At 43.1% G+C, this 22508-nt stretch overlaps 1 protein-coding gene across 5 annotated transcripts in view; it reads right to left on the minus strand.

Annotated features, from left to right (window-relative positions):
• The window catches only part of MSANTD2 (Myb/SANT DNA binding domain containing 2), a 30199-nt gene extending 18022 nt beyond the window's left edge, over positions 1–12177 (minus strand). For 2 of the 5 annotated variants that reach the window (XM_074357032.1, XM_074357031.1), the window contains exon 1: positions 9595–12177. In XM_074357032.1, the coding sequence (XP_074213133.1) occupies positions 9595–10356 (762 nt within the window). In that variant the 5' untranslated portion in view covers positions 10357–12177. The remainder of the gene's footprint in view (positions 1–9594) is intronic. The other 3 variants (XR_012503833.1, XM_010961638.3, XM_010961637.3) reach the window with 3 other exon arrangements.
• Between the last annotated feature and the right edge of the window lie 10331 nt (positions 12178–22508).

The following is a 22508-nucleotide window of genomic DNA, read 5'->3' on the forward strand; positions in this document are numbered from 1 at the left end:
ACTAAGGAATAATACCACATCCCACCCACTAAGTGACAAGATAACGCTCACTTGATTAGTGCCAAGAATAAAAGTATTCCCACCGGCTCTCAAGGACTCAACTACAAATAGGTAAGAATTATACAGATTTAAATACATGTCTTATTCCAATATGCAGACATTACTCAATTATTCAAAACAATAAGGGGGAAGACTTTGCATAGATTACAAACTCCACATAATTTGTAACATATGCAGCACAAGAGGCCCAGACTCACCGAGCACCCCTTCTGAACACTGGATGAAGTTTCTGCAATGGTAAATAGCAGGCAGAAGAACACACTGCACAAACCCCACAAAAGGAACAAAATTAAAGAGTATCTAATAATCAGTGGGCAATCCTAGCAATCAGTAGTTTAAAATCTAAAGTTCTTTATGGTACTGGTCTTTGCTTTTGAAATTTAAGAAGTTTTTTCTCCCTTTTTCTTTTCTTTTTTAAACATTTTTAAAACATTACACAGTTACAACCTTCCAAAGCGGGGAGGGTGGGGGGACACAGCTATTCTACCTCATCCTAGTGACGTGAGCCTGCTTTAGAGCGCAGGCACGACAATTAACATTCAAAATTTTAGATCTGAATTTTAGTTCCTGCCCGCCAGTAATGTCAGAGAAAAAGAAGGCAGGATCACTTCTGAAACCTGGGGAGCAGATCAGAATCCAAGAGAGTCTGTACAGAGTACACCCTGAATGTAACACAGACGGGACTGTCCTAAAATGGTGTTTCAGTTGGACCTCAGTGGTGTCTAGAACCAACTCTAAAAACTTAAGCTGTAAGTACCATAATGATCTTTAAGGACAACTAAGAATCCTCTGTGTAAGTTGGTAGAGAAAGTACATAGCGAGCTGTGTGCCGAGACCGAATAAATCTTATAAATTAGAATTTTCAGATTCTCTGTAACAGCCCGACTAATTTTGATATATCTGAAGTCTGTTCCCCGCCTCTTCATTTTCCCTGGCACTGTTTTATTTCACCTCTTGTCTAGCTCACAGCAAGGAGCCTCTAAAAGATCTCTGTGTTTCCAGTCTCACCCTTTCCAATTCATTTTCCATCTTATAGCCAGTTCCAGAACCTCAGACTAACCATGTCACTCCCCAGTTGAAAATTCTTTGATAATTTAGGATGAAGTCCAAACTCCTTAGCACACCATCAGACCTCTTGTTTATGTCTTCAGTCTCATTTCTTACCACTTCCTACCTCCTTTCACCCTCTCCCCTCAAACTCTAGGCTCCAGCTATCTAGAACTACATAAAAAACACCCCACCGGAATTATCTGGGACACAGCCTGTTCCAAATTAATGACATTTCTTGAGTTTTGATACCTTAAGTCTAAAGTAGCACAATGACTGAAATAAACCTGATCTCACCTCATTATCTTCCATTCCTCTTTTATCTAACTGCAGGTTATAGCCCATTAGTATGCTGGATAATCAATTTTAATGGGTTGTGATCACCTTTCTAAACACCCCAAGTAGGAAATGAAGACACAGTGTACACAGGAACTGCTCTGGTGAAGAGGACCTGAGGCAATGAGAGAGTGGCTAGGGGGACAGGGAGTGAATGGAGAGCTGGGTGGGGTGCAGGTGAGGGGCATTTGAAGACCCCCAGTTTGGGGGAGGGCAGGGGAGGAGCTGCCCATGGACACAAAGCACTCATGTAATAACGGGGAGGTGTCATGCCCCACAGCAGGTGTTGTCGCACATCAGTGGGGTCACCTCTAGCAAAACTGGAGCCTCCCTGGTCTACTCCATGCCCTCCCGGAATGTGTCCCTGCGGCTCCAGGGCCTGCAGGAGAAAGACTCTGGGCCCTACCTCTGTTCTGTGAATGTGCAAGCCAGTCAAGGCAAAGAGAGCAGAGTTCACAGCAGCAGAACGTTAGAACTCAATGTGCTGGGTAAGTGGGGAGCACCCCGGGGAGGTCAGGGAGGTCCCTCTCCCAAACGACTGAGTGTGAAGGTCGGGGGAGGGGCAGAGGGAGTGACAGAAGGGTCAGTGTGTGGGAGTGGGGGAGGGGAGCTGTTGGTGCCCTGGCTGTGAGTTTTTAACCTGTCTCCCCTCTGCCAGTTCCTCCAGCTCCTCCATCCTGCCACCTCCGGGGCGTGCCCCGCGTGGGGACCAACGTGACCCTGGGCTGCCAGTCCCCAAGGAGCAAGCCTGCTGCCCAATACCAGTGGGTGCGGTCGCCCCCACCCTCCCAGGTTTTCTTTGCACCAGCTTTAGGTGAGGGGACTTCTGGAGACAACTGAGAGTTGGGGGTAAGATAAGGTACCAGAGGGGCTGGGGTGCAGGGGGAGGCCAAGCTAAAGAACACTGGGTGGAGGAAGAGGATGTGGGGAGGGGGCTGGAGAAAGAGGGCCTGGCAGGTGCAGGCGCTGTAGTGGGTGCTTTCCCGAGCTGTGCACTGATGGTACTTACTCCAGAGGCTCGGGGGCCAGAACACCTGCATTCAGATAGAATAGAATACACCAGAGTGTACTGCACAGAGTGTACTGCACGTAGTTAAGTATGGTGTCATTACGTGCATTGAATAAGTTAATATTTGTAAAGCACTTAGAACAGTAAAGCACTTAGACACACAGTAAATGGCACATAAGTATCATTATTTTGTGAAATTTGTTTCAGTCATACACATACATATATATGCATGTGTGTGTGTCTACATATGTATGTATGCATGTTATGTGAGTACTGGGCCACAGGGTAAAATATATTTCTCCTTGCTGAATGTTCACAAAGATGCATTGCTCTGGTTTTTCTTCCCAGTATATACTTTAAGGAACGAGATATATAATGGATATTTGCATAACTGCAATTCAAACTATAAAAAAGTTATTTATCGAAACATGCACGTGATCTGGAATTGGCATGTCCACCACACTGTTATCCCAGAACTGTCTGCTCCACCCTTTTACACAGTCCTTGACAACACCACCAGCCAGTCATCCGCAGTGTCTAAGGCACACCTTCATGCACTATGGCAAATGTTCTTCAACCGAAAGACATGACTTTTTAAACAGATGATCACTTAAGGTTTTTGGAACAACTACACTATTTGGACGCTTCCAGCTTTGGATTCTTGGATGGAATATATTTTACTGCACTTGAAGTCTGCACCACTCTAGGTTATGCTGCCTCTGGGCTTTCGCCCTCACTGCTCATCTCTCTCTACTTACTCCCTTCCCCCCAGTTCAGTCCCACCTCACCTTCAGGATCCACCCCCTGAAAGCCTAAGCTGGCGTGCCCTCCCTGAGCGCACCTGCAGTACCGTGAGCTCACCGTCCACACGAAGCACAGCCTCGCTCACAGACTGCAACTGCTGCTTTTGCAGCCTGACGCCTTCACTGGAAGGCAGACACCTTGAGGTAAACGGCACCCACTGTATTTCTAGGGCCACCACAGGAGGCACTCAAACATTTGTTGATGAATAATAAAAAAAAATTAAGTCCTTATTTCAGACCTTAGTATTTAAAGAAACCTGGGATGAACTGTCAGATGAGTCTGATGAAAGGGAATGGGCCATGTTCCAAATCCTCCCCCAGATGCTTGGGCTTTAGCCAGGAGTTAAGCTCCATACCTCCTTCCTGTTTCCTCCTAGCTGTGGAATTCAAGGGCCCAGTCCCACTGCATCAGCCAAGATAGATATTGAAAAGATGCTTAAAATTCAGACTACCAAAGCAGTGGTCTTTAATTGTATTGCCATTATACCGTCTTTAATGATTGATCCAGACACCTTAAAATCTGAGGGATTCCTGTTACTCCCAGTCTTATGTGTATTTTTAGGCATGGAGCTTGGCTGCTGAATTTAGAATAGCCAAAGCAATATAGGTTAGTGATACTGTTTCTTTTAAATGTAGGCAGAATATTGTCTGCTTTTTGGGGGTGGGGCAGGGGGAGGTAATTAGGTTTGTTTGTTTGTTTATTTTAATGGAGGTACTGGGGATTGAACCCAGGACCAGTCTACCACTGAGCCTTACCCCACCCCCACCACCTGTGCAGAATATTGTCTGATCATCAACATTTTTAAGGTACATTTGATAAAGCCTATAGATAAAAATTTGGGATGAATTTTTCAGATTCAGAGTCCATTATTCAATAAATTTTACAGCCAATCCTCATGTTAATTCATCTTAGATTTAATATGTCCTATATCCTATTAACTTCCTGTACACTTTCAAGCATATGATGAAAAAATTTTAATGTCAGCTTAAAAATGTTCAGGAGAGTGCATGGATTTCAAAACTCTTTTGGGAGTACCTAAGCAAAAAAGTTTGAACACCATTATTCCAAAGCTGTTCTGGCCAAACAGAACTGCCAGAACTGTTCTGGCAGTTCTAGCCACTGCCTAGCAACATACGGTTATTCAAATTTAAATTAATTAAAATTAAGTAAGGTTAAAAATTCAGTTTCACAGTCACACTAGCCACATAATCAAGTGTTCAACTGCCACCTGTGGCCAGTGGCTGCTGCACCATGTGGATACAGAACACTTGTATCACCACAGAAAGTTCTACTGGACAGCACTGTCCTAGAGAACCAAGAATATGACATGGCTTGCCCCAGCCAACTGAGGTTATAACAGTTTATTCCTTACACAAAAAGTGCCTCCTCCTAGAATGACGGACCATATCTCTTGATTTCTGTCAAGGTTCCTCCTGCTTGGGGGTAAAGTGACAGGGAGGGCAAGAAGGACCTCTGAGCTCCCCTTGGAGGTTAAGTGTGCAGCCAAGAGACTCCTTTCATGAAACAGACTTTAATATTCTGAGCAACAACTTTTTACCAACATTGGTCAATATGGTAGCCACTAACTACATGTAGCTATTTATAATTTAAAATTTAATTAATTAGAATGAAATATAATTAAAAACCTAGCTCTTCAAGCACACTAGCCACATTCTCAGGGCTCAACAGCCTCATGTGGCTGGCGGCTACCACACTGAACTGCAGTAGACACAGAACATTTCCATCATCCCTGAAAGTCTTATTGAACAGCACTGTCTTGTACTATGGGTTTTCTATTTTTTTTCCTTTTACATATTCTCTTAATGAAGAATCCAGAATTATTCCATCCCACTCTTCAGTAGTTTTCCCAAAATGCCAGGAAATACACTCAGAAGCCTATTCATGCACAGTATTAACACGTGCTTATTAGATCCCTCCAAAACTGAAAGCCTAAATAAACATGTACAGCTGGTCGTCCAGGATGCTCTATTCATTTAGGATACACATCAAGCCTCTGTCAGTCACAAGACAAACAAACTGAAACACACAAGCTTTTGGGTGGCAATGGCTTGGGAACAACAGAAACTGGATATGCAAAAAAATGGAAGGAAACAAATATGACTAAATCTTTCTTATGAACTCTGAGTAGCATACTGTATTTCTTGAAAATCTTTCAATGATAATGCATAAAGTCTTGTCTACTAACACCAAAGTCCTCAGAGATAGGTAGATTCTTACAATGCTCATACAGGAACAAAGGTATCTTCTGACTCCAAGTAATCTTTGCCCTATTGGTTCTCACAAACAATGACAAGTCTTGATAGCGAAAATGAAAGACCAAATATACTATACTGTGATTTGTCTGCTAACATATGATATTTGTTCCAAAGATTGTGGTGAATTGCTGATGAGTGGATCTAAGCAATGTCCGTAAAAAATCAATCATCTTGTTTGTTGGCAGAAGACTCCCTACCACTTTAAATTTATCTGATGAGCAACCAGCGCAGATCCAGCAAAGACAAGATTTTCAGGTCATACCATTGTCACCCTGCATTTCATCTTGAGGCAGAGCTAGAAGTACGTACACAACTGTTTCAAAGACATAAAGCCAACTCTCAAGAGGCAAATTTTTGGAGAACACCCAAAAATATGGGACTTGAGAATGAGTTTTGCAGCGCATCAGATTAACTGAGTGAAGTGTGAATACAGCATCTGGCTTAGAAGTGAATGCTTTCATGAATTCCAAGTCTAGATAGACCTTTCAGCTACTGCAGTATTGACTGTGATGAGATCGCTCCCTCCTTTGAAGTCACCACACTTATTGTCTGCTTTTGACATCTGACACTTACTCACGTACCGCACCGCATACCACCCCCGTGTTGTCTTATACAGCTTTTTAACTCCTGGATGTGTGTACACAGACTTCACCTGCACTGTAAGCTCTCAGTCTGTGTATTACAGTTCTTTTATTCATCCTAACACCAGGCAGACAGTAAACACTCAAGTATTTGGTGAATGGAGACATGAAGACAAGGCCTACAGAAAAGGAGAAAAATCATGCAGCGACTGGACAGAAAACTATCTACTGGTTTATCAACTCCCAAATTGGGATGGAATCGTTACCAGACTAATTTTCTTCTGGCAAACAAACAAAAAGTAACAAAACTTCACAACCAAATAATAATGTATGTAGCTAGGCAGTCTCAAACACATCCAATTTATCCAAATAATTAAACAAATACCAACAACAGGACATTTCAGACTTCAAAATGAAACTTTGTAGCAAAAAAAAAAGTTTATATCTGACTTTTAGTTAAAATCCTGTGTGCTAGAAATATACACATTCACTTGAATAGTACTGAAAAATAGTGCTTTGGTAGCAAAATCCAAGAGTTATTAATTCAATTTCAATACTTCCAATTTTAATACTTCCATTGTATAGATAAGAGAACTGAGGCACAATCCAGAGAGGGGAAGTGCTGTGCTTTAAGGTTACTCAGGAGGGTGGTCAGGAAGAGCTGGGACAGGACTCAGCTTTCTGTTGCCCTTATCTGATGAAGTGAAGGCGGCTCTATCAATATGTTGAAACTATGACTAAGCAGAAGTTTCAGGGAAAAACTGAAGTTACTATATATCTTCCTTCCTTTCAAACTTAGCAGAAATTATTTGCTGATTCTTCATAATTGAATTTTGATAGCTATTTCAAATACATCAGACCAGAAATGTAACTGACCCACACAGCGCTCCTCCCCTGAGCCTCAGACATGCGATCACACTTAACTGAGCTGTATCAGTCTGTACAAGATGTTCCTCCAGATCCATAGCTCACTGTACTACTTTGTTTCTACTCTACAAATTCTAAAGCGAAAAGGATTGCTGATTTTCTTTTGACAGTTCTCATTAACACAATAAAGTGAAAGAAACGCCTGAATTACTTGTTCTAAATTGCCTTTCTGAAACTGAAATCTAAAGATTGATTTGTTCTCAAGGGTTTGGGATTCTCTGAGAATTTTCTAAGGTTGTGCTTTTATTTTCATAAACATAGTTTGGACATCCACTTTATAATTGGGTAAGGCTATGATATCAGTGACCACATATGTTTTCTACGCTTAAGATTACATTCTTACTGTCTCCTAGAGGGACAAAGCTTAGGTTTTTAATGCAGTTTTTTCAAACTGGATTTCAAAGTCTATGCCTTTGGGTTAAAGTTTGAGTAACACTGCTCTAGATTTTTATATTTTCCAAAATTCTCCTCCTAGATTTTATTTGGTGAATTAATAAAAAGGTACCCACTGCCTACTATGTGCTAGGCACTGGAGATACGGTTGTTAGTAAGAGAGACCAGACCAGCTTGTCCTTATGAAGCCTATAATTCTGGCAGGAAAGACCAACATTGTTAATAAAGAAGTCTGGTTCCTTGGTTGAACTCACTTAAGGAGTACTTAAAAAAAAACAGCAACCACAACAAGTCCTCTGCCCTCCTTGTCAACTGCTTCTGTGGATCAGAGAGCCCATCACCATCATCTGCATATTCTCAGAATATTCTAAGAGCTTGAGGTCAGTTTGGTCTTATCTGTTTGGAGACAGGTAAAATGACCCTCTTTTTAAAATTCTTCAGAGAAGCTCAATTTCCTTTCCTTGCTCTAGGTTATGCTTCTCATAACTGGACAAAGATGCAACTCAACTAGAGATTTCCTGGTTATTTGAGAAAACAATTTTATAATCAGTGAGGTTTTGGTAACACACTTTTTCCTTTTGTTTGGGAAATTTCTATGGACAAAAATCAGTCAAGCTAAAACTGTGACAAATGCCTAAAGTGCACTTCTAAACTCAAGAAAACTTCATGGACAGATGCTAAACAGGGCAATACAAAAACTCTCCCCCAGAATTAACCTTAACAACCTTGACTACAACAACGAATGAGATTCAGAGAACAGTAGCTACTATTAGTTACTACTTTAATCGTACGAACCACTATTTAAATAACATCCTTGTTATTTAAGGATGAGGGGTGGGAGAAGACCCAAAGGCACATGTTATCAAGTAAACCAATTCAATTTTGTAATTGAGAAATGGGTGCCAGATTCCCTCAGCAGCAGTTAATAGGTTTGAAATCCCTTAGTTTCTGGACCAAATTTTCTAAGCAACGATGTCCTCAGATGAGCACTACTTGAGGCAAGATCTCCCGAATTTTGGAGCAATCTCTTTCTCTAGTGTGATTATGATAGTTCTTACTGGGTTTTCACCCACCAAAGAGTTCCCCCCAAAATGTCAGCCCTGTCAGAAAGGAAGTATAGATACTGTAACTCTGAACAAGTAGTTCCGTGACAACTGGGAGAAAGAATCCTACCAGAATCCTTTAGCAGACACTGAAGAGGGAACCAGCTTACCTAAAAAAACAACTCCGTATCTTCCAATAATACAAATCTGAACTCCTAGATCAAGAGTCAGTATGAAGAGCATGGTGGTACAATTTCTAGCCCAAATTAAGCCTCTGTATTTAGACATTCAGATACACAATTTAGGCCAGATGTACAGTGAGAGCTTTACCTGTCACCACATTAGGCACAATAACTAAAGGGGAAAACTGGCTTTCCTGAAGGAGCTTGGTCAGAAATGCAGCAGGGCTTCAAGCCACCCTAACTCTCGAGGCATCGACACTCCAAATTCCAGACCAACTATCAGTCAGGCTAACTTTAATTGTGCCGCTAACTCCACGAAAGCAACACACCATCCGGCTACAATCAAGCCTTTCCAATTCTCCAAAGCATCTCAAGACTTACTCGTCCTTCAAGTTGGAAGCAAGCTCAAGTCGGAAGCAAGACGACTGACACAAAGGCCAGTCATCCGAAGGCGCTTTTTGTATGGCTCTGCCACTGCCACTCACTTGAAAATTCCTAAATTGGGGGCTCAGCAGCCCCCGCATTCTCCCCTCGCTCCATCCCGCCCCGGCCGGTAAGCCTCTGCCTGGAAGCCCCTGGCCTGGAACAAAGCGAAGGGCCCCGGCGGTGGGGGCGAGAGGCGCCGGCGGCACGGGGACTGCCGCCCGGCGCACAATGAGAAACTACCAACTTCAGAGCGCAGGAACATCCTCAATTGGCAAGAAAGAGGGGCGGCGGCAGGCACGCCCAACTTCAAACTCAGGAAACCTACGGGCTGGCGGCCATCTGGAAAAAAGCCCCCTTCCCAGGGAGAGAAGAAAAAGGCGGAGGAGATGCGAGTCGCCCACCGGGCCCCGGAGGGGAGCCCTGCGCTCAGACCGGCCCCCGCCCCCGAGGCCCGCTTCCCCGCCTTCTCTCTGCCTCTGGTTCGCTGCCCCAGGCCGGGCGGCCGGTTACCTTGATGCGCTCCCGGCACTGGGACGGGGTCCGCTCGTAGCCCAGCTCGGCCAGGGCCCGGGACACGCGCTCGTACATGGCTGGCCCGGGGGCCTTGCTGCCGAACACCGTGCCGGCTCCCTCCAGCTGCTGGTACCGCGCCTCCACCAGCCGCTCGTTGCCCCACACTGCGATGAGCGCGTTCGTCTCGGCCGGCGTCCACGACATGCCCCGGCAGGCGGCGGCGGCGGCTGCCGCAGCCCCGCCACCGCCGCCACCAGGGGAGAAGGAGACCGAGGACGAGGCGGCGCTGCGGCCCCCCAGCCCCAGCCCGAGACCCCCGGACGCCGCTGCCCCCGAGCCCGTCGCACTGCCCGGCCCGAGCGGGGAGGCACCCCGAGGCGTGGAAGGGTCGGACAGCGATGGATTTCCGTCGCTCAGGCCACCAGGAGAAGCCGGGGAGAGCACCTCCATCTTCGGGATTTTTAGCGGCGAGTTGGCGGGCAGCTCCGAGCCACAGGGCGCAGCCATCTTCCAAGCGGCCGCCGCTGCACCGCCCGGAAGTGACGCGCCCGCACATCCGGCCGCCGCGGACTCCGGGGCTGCCCTCGGGCCTGGCTCGCCCGCGGGCGGGCGGTTGCGGGCCCCGGCGGCCGCGCGGAGGCCGTCGGGCGCCCCCGGCCTTCCTCCGCGAGCCCTGCCGCGCCGGCCGCTCCTCTCCCGGGGCGAGGGGCGGGGATGAGGCGCGCTGAAGCCCCGAGCGGAGGAGAAGGGTGGGGGCATGAGGGCGCTGGTGTGAGGAACAGATTGGAGCCTTCCCACTTCCTCTCCAATCTCAGCCCCCGGGAGGAGGGGTGAGGCCCGCGAGGGGGCCCCGAGTTAAGGAGGACTTGACCGTTTCGCTCGCTCGCCCTCCTCTCTCCCTCCGCTCTGCCTCCCCACTCGGAACTGGCCTCGGGGTGCAGAGGCAGACGTCCAGGGCGGAGGCTGGGCAGCCCTGCGCGGGGTACGGCCGGGAAGGCGCCGCGGCTTCAGGGAGAGCATTTCTGGGGAAGACTTTAAAAAGCAGTTGGGGACCAGGGTTAGAGTCTACGCCGTAGCTTTTCAAGAAACCCAAGCGCATTATTTGAGGAGCAACTCTGATTCTAGTTCTTGTCTATTTTCCCGCTAGTCTGGGTGGGTGTGACGGTCTGTAGAAGTTAGACGCCTTTATTGCACTCGCACATTTTGTCTGTGACTTGAATGTGTATAAACTCCGGAGCTCAGCAGAAAAGTTACTTTCCAGTACCATTCTCCCTCCTCCCTAATTTGGAAGTTGCATCGTTTTCTCTACAGGTTTTCATACTCTCGAGTGTAAAAAGACTAAAAAAAGACTGTCAGTTATGACAGCTCTTGTGACCTCTGGTAATTAGCGAATTAATCGCTCCTGAGTGCTCCGTAAAGTGCTGCAATTTAATGAACATTAGCACACTAAAGCCAATACATAGCTGTAAGGTATTTCAATATTCTTCCAAGCCAAAAATCTAATTGTTTATCTTGGATCTTTAACTTGCAAGCCTCAGTGGATTTTTTTTTCAATAAAATAAGCTGTGCAACTCTTTTTTTTTCCCCATAGCAAATATGTTAGGCTTTTTAAAAAGTAGAGCTGAGGTCAGTTACATTTGAAACTCAGAATCACCCCAAAGAATGACATGGCTGTCCTGGGAAAGCCACAGGAATAAGCAACAGGGATGAAGTAAAGGTAACTGTCTTCGTGTGTGGTGGTAAAGTGCCACGACAGTTTGTAAGTTAGCAGTATGAAGAAACGTAAAGTTCCAACATTTATGCTATTTCTTTCTCTCTTTCTAAGAAGATGTAGTCTGGCACCTCCCTTAAGAGTATGAGTTCTATGACACAACATTGTAAAATGATTATAAATCAATAAAAAATGTTATAAAAAAAAAGAAGAAAAAAAGAATATGAGTTCTAGAGTCAGAATGCCGGGCTTCAAATTCCAGTTCTGCCACTTTTTTAGCCAACTTACCCAATCTCTCAGTGCTTGAGTGTCTTTATCTATGAAATGAGGATGGCCGCACAGCATTATTGTGAGAAGAAATGAGTTAATACAAGTAAAGCCCTTAGAGTGGTGCCTGGGTCACATAATGCACATGTGTGAGCATTAGCTGCTACTCACTTTGCTGTACTCTTGTTAATACAATCTACCCTTTGCCGCTTTCTCTCCACCTCTGGTTTTCAGTGTTCTCATTTTCAGTTCTCTTAAGGGCTCTAGCGGAATCTCAAACACCTATCAAAATAAAGTTCACTCTCATTCAGCCCAAAAGTAGGTTTTTTTTTTTTAATGTCATAATGTTTAGTGTGTGTTTAGTGTGTATTTAGTGGAGAGACATGCCTAAATCATACACAAAATCAGAAACTCCAAAGAATTTTAAAATCATTGCCTTCCCACTCTCATTTTCCCACAAGCCTGAAAAAAAAAATCACCCCTCCTATTGTTAATTTTGGATGATTCTCAAATCAACTCTGACTCACGCAGGAAGCCTTCCTAGATAAAGTGGGTTGATTGAGAAGTCTGCCTTCCCACAAACGTCTGTTTCTAGACATTATTTCTATACCCCTCCCTTAATCCCATACCCATCAGTCTACCCAATGAGAAAAGACTATCAAAAATAAAATTTCCAGTAACATCCTGACCTTAAGACAAAGCCAGTAATGTAAAAGCTGTTAATAAGTATTACACAGTATCAAGGCACTGTCAGGATCATGTGATTGTTGTGTTGGCTTACATGGCTGATCCTGGATTCCGGGTGTTGTGTGATGTGCTTGTTCAAGACTTCATGGTTTAATCTACTTATGGAATGGCTACTGTGTCAGAAGTAATGTGCTACACTTTTTATTGTGGATCCAAATGGTAGTCATAAGTAGATAAAAACTTATTTGAAAGATAATGTATGAAATGTCTCAAAAATAAAATAACGTGCAGAACAGGTATGGAATAATACAGATCTTCCACCTGTAAACTGTCAACTACTCCCTTTGATTGTATCATTCCCTCATCCATTTCCTACACAATCTGTGTCAAGTGTTTGTTTTTCCAGCTTTCCTATGAAGCCTCCCCTAATCAGTTGGACAGAAGTCCTCCCTCTAATGCCCATTCACACAACTTAGCACTTCACCTTAATGTTTTGTTTCAAAAGCTTATTAGTTCTGTTGCGCACTGTCTCACTGTGTTTTATGACTGTCAGTGTGTTTGTTGATTTATCTTCCCCCCACCCTTCACATTCCACACCAAGTTCTGTCACTGCTACCTCCAAACTGTTTCCTAGGTCTGACTACTTCTCAACCCTGGTCCAAGCCTCCATCATGTCTTATACTGGACAGCTGAACTTCCTGCTTGCATACCTGGCTGCTTACACAGTAGCCAAAGTGAACTTGGTATTTTAAAATGTTTTTCCTGTGAAATATAACTTACATATAGAGGACTACACCAAACATACAGGTACAACTCCTGTATGAATTATTATAAAGCAAATACTATGTAACCACCACCCAAGTCAGAAAACAGAATATAGCCAGCACTCCAGGAACCCCTCCCTAAAACCCCTTCCCAGTATTAACCCCTCTCTCCCTTGAATAAAGATAGCCGCTATCCTGACTTGCCTTTCTTAATAGTTTTACCACTTTATTATTCATCGCTAGAAGTTTTCCCTGGTTTGGAAAATTTTAGAATTGAAATCACATGTATTCTGTGTCTGATTTCCTTCACTCAATATTATGTTTTTAATTAAGATTCATCTATTCTGTATGTGGCTGCAGTTTATTCATTTTTGTTGCTGTAAAACACTCTGTTTTATGAATATATCTCATTTTATTTATCCATCCTACTGTTGAATCTTTGTGTTGTCTCTAAATTAGGAGATTATGAATAATGCTGCCACAAACATTCTTGTACATGTCTCCCAGTGCATATGTGCAAGAGTTTCTGCAGAATATATACCTCCCCCTCCCTTCTTTTCTTCCTTCTTCCCGTGTGGATACACAATTACTCCAACTCCATTTACTGAGAAGACTATCCTTTCCTTCCCTCTTTTGCAATGCCGTCTTTGACATAAATCAAGCCGTCCATATGTGCGTGGGTCTATTTTGGGCTCTGCGGTTACACTGGTCTATCTATCTGTTTTTCTGTTTGTGTTTCTTGTGGGAATATCACACTGCCTTACCAGTGGGTCACACTGGCTTTATGATACGTCTTCTGTCAAATATAGAACGTCCCTCCTCCTCTTCCTCTTCTTTCTCCTCCTTCTTCAAGTGTGGCTTGCTATTCTTGATACTTCATATTTCCATAGACACTTTAGAATGAGTTTGTCAAATTCTACAGAAAAAGCTGTGGGTGTTTTGACTGGTATTACATTGAAACTATGGACCAACTTGAGAAAAACTGACATCTTTATAATTGGTCTTCCAATCCGTGAAAGTGGTCTATCCCTTCATTTATTTAGTTTTTAGTTTCTCTCAGTAAAGGTTTGTAGTTTTGTGCATACAGGCGTTATACATATTTGTTCGGTTTATTCCTAGGTAGCAGGTATTTTTAACACTCTTGTAAATGATATCATTTTAAAAAAATTTTATTTTCTAGTTGTTTTTGCTGGTATATAAAAATGTGATTGATGCTTTTATGTTGATTTTGCATCTAATAATCCTGACAGAGTCGCCCTTTAAAACTGTAAATCATTGTACGTCATTTCCTTGTTAAAAACCCACTAATGGCTTCCTATTGTAAAAATAGAATCCAGACTCTTTGCTATGAGTGTAGTGATTTTGAAACATATCCACACATTATTTGATATACTCCTCTGAGAAGAAGTCAAATTTATGTTCCCTCCCCCTTGTACCTGGGTGAATCTTTGTGACTGCTTCGATGAAGCAGACGTGATGGGAGTGACACTGTGTGACTTCAAGGCTAGATGGGGATACCCTGAAGCTTCTGCCAGTTTCTCTTGATATACTTGCTCTGAAAACCTTTAGGCACCATGTAAGAAATGGGCTACCCTAAGTCCACATGGGGAGACCACAGAGAGAGAGAGAGAGCCAAGGAGCCAGAGATATTCCATCCTCCAGTTATTTGTCTAAACAGTTTGTCTAAACAGCCCAGACTCTAGAGATGGGAATGAAGGAGCTCTGAGATGACCCCAGCCCCAGCCACCACCTGACTGAAACCACACGAGACCCTTAGCAAGGGCTGCCTAGCTGACTCCAGGTACCCCATTCCCTGCCCCAAACCATGAGCAAAGTTCATGATTGCTGTTGTTCTATGCCATTAACTTTTAGGGTGTTTTGTTTACCTCCCCAGAGAAGCCTTTACTGCATCTCTATCATGTTACCATCTTATTTTATCAACACACATTTTCTGAAGTCATTCATTTATGCATATTTGTTTTTCTTTCATGTGTTTATTGTCTGCCACCCCCCTCTAGAACATAGGTTGTTTGAAGTCAAGGATTTTGTCTCTTTTGCTCCCTCCTAATAGATCCAGAACTTAGCACAGGGCTGGGCAGCCTTTCGTCATCAGCTGAGACACAGGTGCAAGTGACTGGTCACACCTCCTGTCTGAAATAACTAGAACACCAGACAAAATATGTGAGACAATGGTTTTCAAAACAAGGAACGTCAGAAAACAAAGGACAGTGAACCCGAGAGATGGAGAACAAACAAAGTGACTGTGCTGATGGTTTCCAGGTGCATGTGTGTGTTAGAGATGATCAAACTACGCACTTAAATATGTACAGTTCATCGTATGTTAATTAAACCTCAATAAAGTTGTTATAAAAACGTAGTCCCAGGCAAATAGTAGGCACTCAATAAACATTTGTTGACTGGCTGTTGACTTTCTTGGACTGTTACTTCTTAGTGGTTAGGGGTTGATTCTTCTGTATGTGTTTATATAATACTCAGCAAAATACCATGTTGAATACCAAACATTCAAGTGCTGTTGTGTGATTCGTATCATGAAACATTTACGACATGTCCATTGTATTAATGTCATTTAAGTGGGACCAAAGTTAATATATTTTTCCTGACAAAATATTTAACTTCATTAGCAATCAAAGAAATACAAATTACAAGAACAAAATACTATTATAACCTTCAATTTGTAAAAAATTTTAAATGATAACATAAGCATGAGTTTTTCCTGTATTCAGAAGAAGAAAGCTATTTCCATTTCTAAAGCATTTTATAATACCCACTTAAGAGACTGGGAAACAGGTGCCCTCTCTACACTGCTAATAAGAATGTAAACTGGAATAAATTTTCTGTAGAAATATTTTAATGACAAAAGCTTCAAAAAACTAAGAACTCCTTGATCCAGCTATTCCACTTCTAGAAATGCATGCTGAGAAAATAAGATTGCACACAAAGATTTAGTTACAAGACGGTTCACCTCTACATTGTGTACAATACCAATAATTAGAATGGATCTATAAACCCAACAGTGAGATACTGGTTAAATGCACACCACTATATTCAGTCCATGAAATATTGTTCTGAAAGACACATGATGTAGTAAATGAATTGACTTAGAGAGATGTTCACAAATTTTTGTGTTAATCAAGAATAATAGGCTTGTTTAAAAATAATAGGCTTGTTAAGAGAATGACAAGCCACAGATTGGGAGAAAACATCTGCAAAACTAAATAGCTGATACAGGACTTATATCTAAAATATACAATGAATACTTAAAACTCAACAATAAGAAACAAACAACCAAATTTTAAAATAGGCAAAGGGTCTGAATGGACACCTCACTACAGAAGATATATGGATGAAAAATATGCATATAAAAAGACGACTAATGTCCTATGTTATTGGAGAAATGCAAATTGAAACAACAATGACATACCACTACACACCTAATAGAATGGCTAAAATCTAAAGCACTGACAACACCAAATGCTGACAAGGTTGTGGAGCAACAGCAATGCTGATTCATTGCTGGTGGTGATCCAAAATGGTTCAATCACTTACAAAGCTAAATAAACATCGTCTTACCATAAGCCCTAGCAATGGTGCTTACCACAAAAACCTGCATATGAATGTTTATAACAGCTTTATTCATAACTGCCAAAAAAACAGGAAGCAAACAGAAAGTTCTTCAATAGGTTAATGGAAAAACAAACTGGTACATCCACACAATGGAATGTTATTCAACAAAGGAAATGAATTATCAAGCTGTAGAAAGGCACAGAGGAACGCATGCTTCTAAGTGAGAGAAGCCAGTCTGAAAGGCTACACACTGTGTGATTCTAACTATATAATGTTTTGTGAAAGGCAAAACTAGAAAGACAGTAAAAAGATCAGTGGTAGCCAGAGGTTGGGCTGAAAGGAAAGGAGGGATGGACTGGTGGAGCACAGGGGAATGTCAGGGCAGTGGAATTATTCTGTATGATCCTGACAAGCATGCATGGATACATGACATTATACATCTGTCAAAACCCATACAACTCTATGACACGAAGAGCCAATGCTAATGTAAACTATGGACTTCGGTTAATAATAATACATCAATAGTATTGTTTCCAAGTCATCATTATCTCTTGCCTAGATCATTTAGAGAACTGCTTAAGTGGTCTTCCTGCTTCCATCCAGTAACCTCTCTGACCTCATCTCCTGTTGCTGCCCCCTACCTCCAGTCACACTGGCCTTCCTGCTGTTTCTTGAATACACAAAGCATGTGGATGAGCTTCTCAGATTGGCAATACTTTATATATCACCACATGTCGATGCCAGGAGGGAAACGCATTCTTGAGGACACGAAAGCTTGCATTTGGAACCCTCTCAGTTGTAGATAACACCATGGGTATCTCTTCCTTTGGCTGGTTCTAATTTGTATCCTTTCATTATAATGAAACTATAGTCATAAGACCTGAGTTCTGTGAGTCATTCTAGCAAAGTATTGAACCTGAAGGTGGTTATGGGAGCTTCCTAATTTGTAGCCAGCTGGTCTGAGGTCAGGGTGGCCCTAGGGATCCCTGAATTTGCAGTTGGTGCCTGAAGTCTTGAGCACACTTGGCAGTCTGAAGGTCTATACCCTTAACCTCATTTGGCTACTAATGGTAGCATTAGAAGAGGTTAGGCAAGGATATCCAATGTCTCAGCTTGAGAGAAATAGTGGTGTCCTGCAGGCAACAATGGTTTAGAACCACTTGAGTTTCCACAGCCTGCATTGGATCCCGGATGGTACCTAGTACCTCTACGTGAACATCATAACACCATATATTTGCGCAACCTACCCTCACAAATTGCTTTCACACTTGAGTTTCAAAATAGGTAATATCAGCCTCCTTTTATAGGGAAAGAAACTGAAGTAAAAGGGAAGATTCTTGTCCAAGGTCACTAGACTCAAACACAGGTGTTCTACGTCAGTGCAGAACCCTTTATAGCGGGGCCCACAGACTACAGAAGTCAATTACAACACCAAAGCAGGGGTAACTTCATGATCGGTTCTCTTTAAACCCCTTTTAAGAAACTGAAGGCAAATGGGTTCCCTCCAGATTTAAGGCTCAGGGTTCTCTCCCCTCTCTGTGATTTTCTCCTTTGGTGGCAGTGAAATTTGGGGTAAAATATCTAGAAACCCAGGTCCTCTCCAGTTGAAGAACCACATACTCCCTTAGGGCCCATCGTGGTCCCATACTAATGCCCTTCCCAGGGGAGGAGAGAATGTGTCACCCTCAGCAAGACCGAAATTGGGTATGTGAGGAAACTTTTCGTTCACAGACTCAAGAGAACCTGTCCCAGAATTGTGTCCCACTACTAACACGTGCAAGTTCTCAAGTGCCCTGGAAGGGGACAGACCAAGCCTGCAAACCAAGTGGAAAATGGCAAACGTGAATAGCCAGTTTCAAGAAAAAAATCTACAGTTGGCTCTTAAGGAAATAAAATATTCCAAGTCTCACTCATAGTATGCAAAACACCAAGTAAAACTACAAGAAGATGTCATTTTTACCTGTCAGATTGACAGAAAAAAATTTTGGATAACACACTGTGTTGTGAGGTCTGGGGACACCTCACCTGGCACCTTCATGTGTTGCTGGTGAGATTCAAGATTGGAATGACCTCTGTGAAGGGTGGCTTGGCACTGTTGCACAAATGCATATTTGCATTTGGCTCAGCAAGTTCACTTTTAGGAATTCATTCTAAAGATGTATCCACATGTTAGTGTAAAGACGTCTGCTGTATATTGAAAAACATTGTCACAATATTTTATAACTCTTTTCATCAAGAGATGAGTCGGCTTCCCCCACTCTCTGCATTCTGGAATGGCCTTGTGGCTTGCTTTGACCAATAAAATGTAGCAGAAATGTTCCAGAGCTGAACCTCAAGAGGCTTGTATCTTCCACTCTCATGCTCTTGGAATTCTGCCCTTGGACCAGTTGGTGGTTAGAAACTGGAAAAACACCAAAGAGGCTGTTAGCAAAGCCTGGAGGAATAGTGAACAAACAGTTGCTGGAGGCTGAGAAAGCAGTGAGAAAATAGTTATTAGAGGCTGGAGAAAGGACAACTTGTGTGATGTGTGTGATGGAATAATTGGGAAAACGGTGCCCGCGGAAACTTGAAAGATAGAAAATGTACCTAATAAACTTTAAAATATATGATAAGGAGATCTCCAGACAGAATGCTGAAAGTGCCATTTGACTGCTTCTAACAGAGTATATGCTGCCACACGGGAAGAGAGGGATGAGCAAACGAAGGCACCGTTCAACTCACAAACAGAATCTGGAGGAGATACAGAAGCCCAAGGATGTGCTGGTTTGGCTGATAATAACTCTTCTCCTCAGCTTTCCCAGCTGGTAAATATTTCTCAGCATTAAAGGAGTCCAAGGCCAAAAATCAAACCAAGGGTATGGCTGTAAGAACCTTTGTTAAGACCACTGAATGATTTAAGGGAATGCCTAAAGGACTCTCTCAACTGGGGCTCCTGAGAATCTAAGAATGTTTTCCCACCACCTCAAATTATTGCCCCAAAGGCCTTGATTGTCTTGATATATATGACACAAAACACTACAAAGTTCCCCTCTTTGGATAGCATTATGTTAACTGAGTCACTTGACTACCAGAGAAGAGGCAATAAACACACTCTAAAGTGATGCGGGGGCCTGCCACATGTGTCAGGATTTTAGGGGCTGGTGGTCGGGGACGCCCATGACATCCACTGCAATCTGGGGGACAACTTACTGCGCCTCATCCTTCTGCTTCAGATTTTGAATGCAGCATGTGCCTCATTTGGGAATACTGTCCCAATCCATGTATCGGGTGACTTTGAAGGCCACACATTTTGAGGGGGGCCCAGAGCAAGAACAGACTGTGCAGCAGGTTCTGGGTGTGGCCTGCATGGCCTTGCTGCCTGGCCCTGCGACCAGCAGGCTCCTCGGTGCCAGGGGTGTCTGTCCGTCATAGCTGTGTTAGCCAGCAGAGTCTTTTGCAAGCTCAGCTGGGAACACTGTAGTGTCGGTCTCCGGGGTTCTGCGGCACAGTCAGGCCCACAACAGTTAATATTCTCAGTAGCAGATCTTGACCGATGATGGACGGAGAGTTGGTAAATAAACGTCCCAACTTCCTTGCTCCTCACGTGGGGCAGTTCTGAGGTGCTTCCTACACTATCTCCCAGGGTTTCCTGGTGGGATTAAACCCCAGCTGCCCACAACTCGCCCTTTATTGTCTTCCTTTCTCTCAAACACCTCTATTTCCCTGCTGGTGAACCTCTTCCCCAGATAAACTCCTTGCACTCTGATCCTTGTCTCAGCGTCTTTCTTTGAAAGAACCCAACCTAACCCACCAATAATCGGGAAAAAGGGCAAGGGTGTCGTTCACCTAGTCTCCCACCCAAAATGGAGCTTTTTCCCTAAATAGAAAGTTCCTGTGATGCAGTGCTCCAGCTTACTGAAAGTTCAACAAGCTTTCTGCTTTATTGCAAGTGCAGAAATACTCCCTTGACCACAGGTGAAGGTCTGCCAGAAGCCACCTGGAGCATCAGAGGTGAAGCAGGCTTCGATTCTCACAGAGCTTTAGTGGACAGCAAGCACGTCTGCTCACTGGCGCATTCTGGTAGACACTATACTAAGCATTTTACATGCATTATCTTATTTAAGCCTCATTTTTCAAGTGAGAAGTTTAGCCTTAGCTTAGAGAAGTTACTTTCCCGAAACTGTATCACTGGTAAATGGTGAATATAATTTGGATGCTGGCACTGTCTGACCTCAGCTCATGCACCACTTTCCTTGTGTCAGTCATCGCAGTTCTACCAGTTGGTAGAAAGTGTATTCCTCTTTTAAGATTAAGGCCCTCTGCCCAACTCTACTCTTTCCCTCTCCTTCTGCCCTAAGAAGGTGCGGGATACAGTAGAGAATTTCGTGTTGGACATTGGTTGCAGAGAAGATTTGAGACTAGAAACATAGGAAAAGAATAGCAATGGTGAGGATCCTACTAACACTGGGAACCATTAACAGGACCCCACAACTCCCTTGAACTATGTCTCTCTACTAGATAACTTGGGTTTTGCAAAACATGAGGGAAAGTTCTGTTTCAGTGCCTTACGCAGGTTATGAAAATTCCTTGTTGAACAAATAATTGAAAGAAGACAGAACCAACTGTGCGGATATACATATGTTAAAAAGGTTGTTAAAGTTAGCACTGGGAAAAAGCAATAAACAAACTTATGACATCTCCTTATGTTTGTAAGTTAATTTCAAAGACCAAATGTTGGTTTGAATGAGTTGAGCTATTTGCACTGATCAACAGTATCTCAATGAAAGTGGGGTTTTCTGAGCCTAGTTTCTTGGTATGAGAGTCAAGACAATATGACATTCCATAAGTGGTATTGATGTGAACACAATTTTATTTCTGATGGTCATTAGTGGCCTATAACCAGGGCACAACCTTCCAGGTAAACACTAAACTTTGGAGCATTAGTAGAAGACTATTCATTAACTTTAAGAATTACTTTTCCCTTATCTCACCATCCCATTATGTTTGTAGCTTGTAATTCCCTATACTCAGACACAAGAAGGAATAAATTCACATATATTATTTGAAGTGTGTGATAGTTTACACAGGGCTTCCTAGTACAAAGCGGTTTGTCAGTTTTGCATCTCAGATTAGTTCCTGCTAACCCAGTGACTAAAGCAAATCCCTTCATGAAAAAGGTTTCCAAGCACGACCTGGTAATTGTTTTAATGGATTTTCAACGAAGGGTGAAGTACCCTGCTATGTGCCCTGCAGGCATTCCATAAATACGTTTTGACTGACTCTGTTAACAGTCCACATTAAAAAAAAAAAAAAGAACCAAATATGTACTATTTCAACTATCTTATTTTTTTTTTTCTCCTAGTCTTTGTCTTTAGCGCAGATACCTGTAAACATTTAAGGCGATCAAGTGAGCTGCAGCAGTGGCAGGGAATTGCCCAATGAAACGCTCTGGGTTGGTGAGTTTTACTTAGTCTAAGATGCTCAGTATTTCCTAGGATCTGCTGAGCTCCAAATGAGGGAGAACTCAAGCTGCTCAGCTGATGGGAACATCCCACATACGTTAGGGAACGTGACAATGGCACAACTTCCTGTTTTCTCAGTGAGGCACAGATCTGCTCTGACTCTGGCACTGCGGTGGGTACTTCTCCATTCTCGGTATTTGCTGTATGTACAACTGAGATAAGAAAGGTGCATAATACGAAAAAATGCTCAATATCACTAATTATCAAAGAAATGCAAGTAAAAGCTACAATGAGGTATCACCTCACACCAGTCAGAATGGCCATCACTAAAAGTCCACAAACAATAAAGCTGGATAGGGTGTAGAGAAAAGGGAGCCCTCCCACACTGTTGGTGGGAATGTAGTTTGGTGCAGCCACTATGGAGAACAGTAGGGAGATTCCATAAATAACTGAAAA

The sequence above is a fragment of the Camelus bactrianus genome, chromosome 33, assembly GCF_048773025.1.
Source record: "Camelus bactrianus isolate YW-2024 breed Bactrian camel chromosome 33, ASM4877302v1, whole genome shotgun sequence".
Lineage (NCBI taxonomy): Eukaryota > Metazoa > Chordata > Mammalia > Artiodactyla > Camelidae > Camelus > Camelus bactrianus.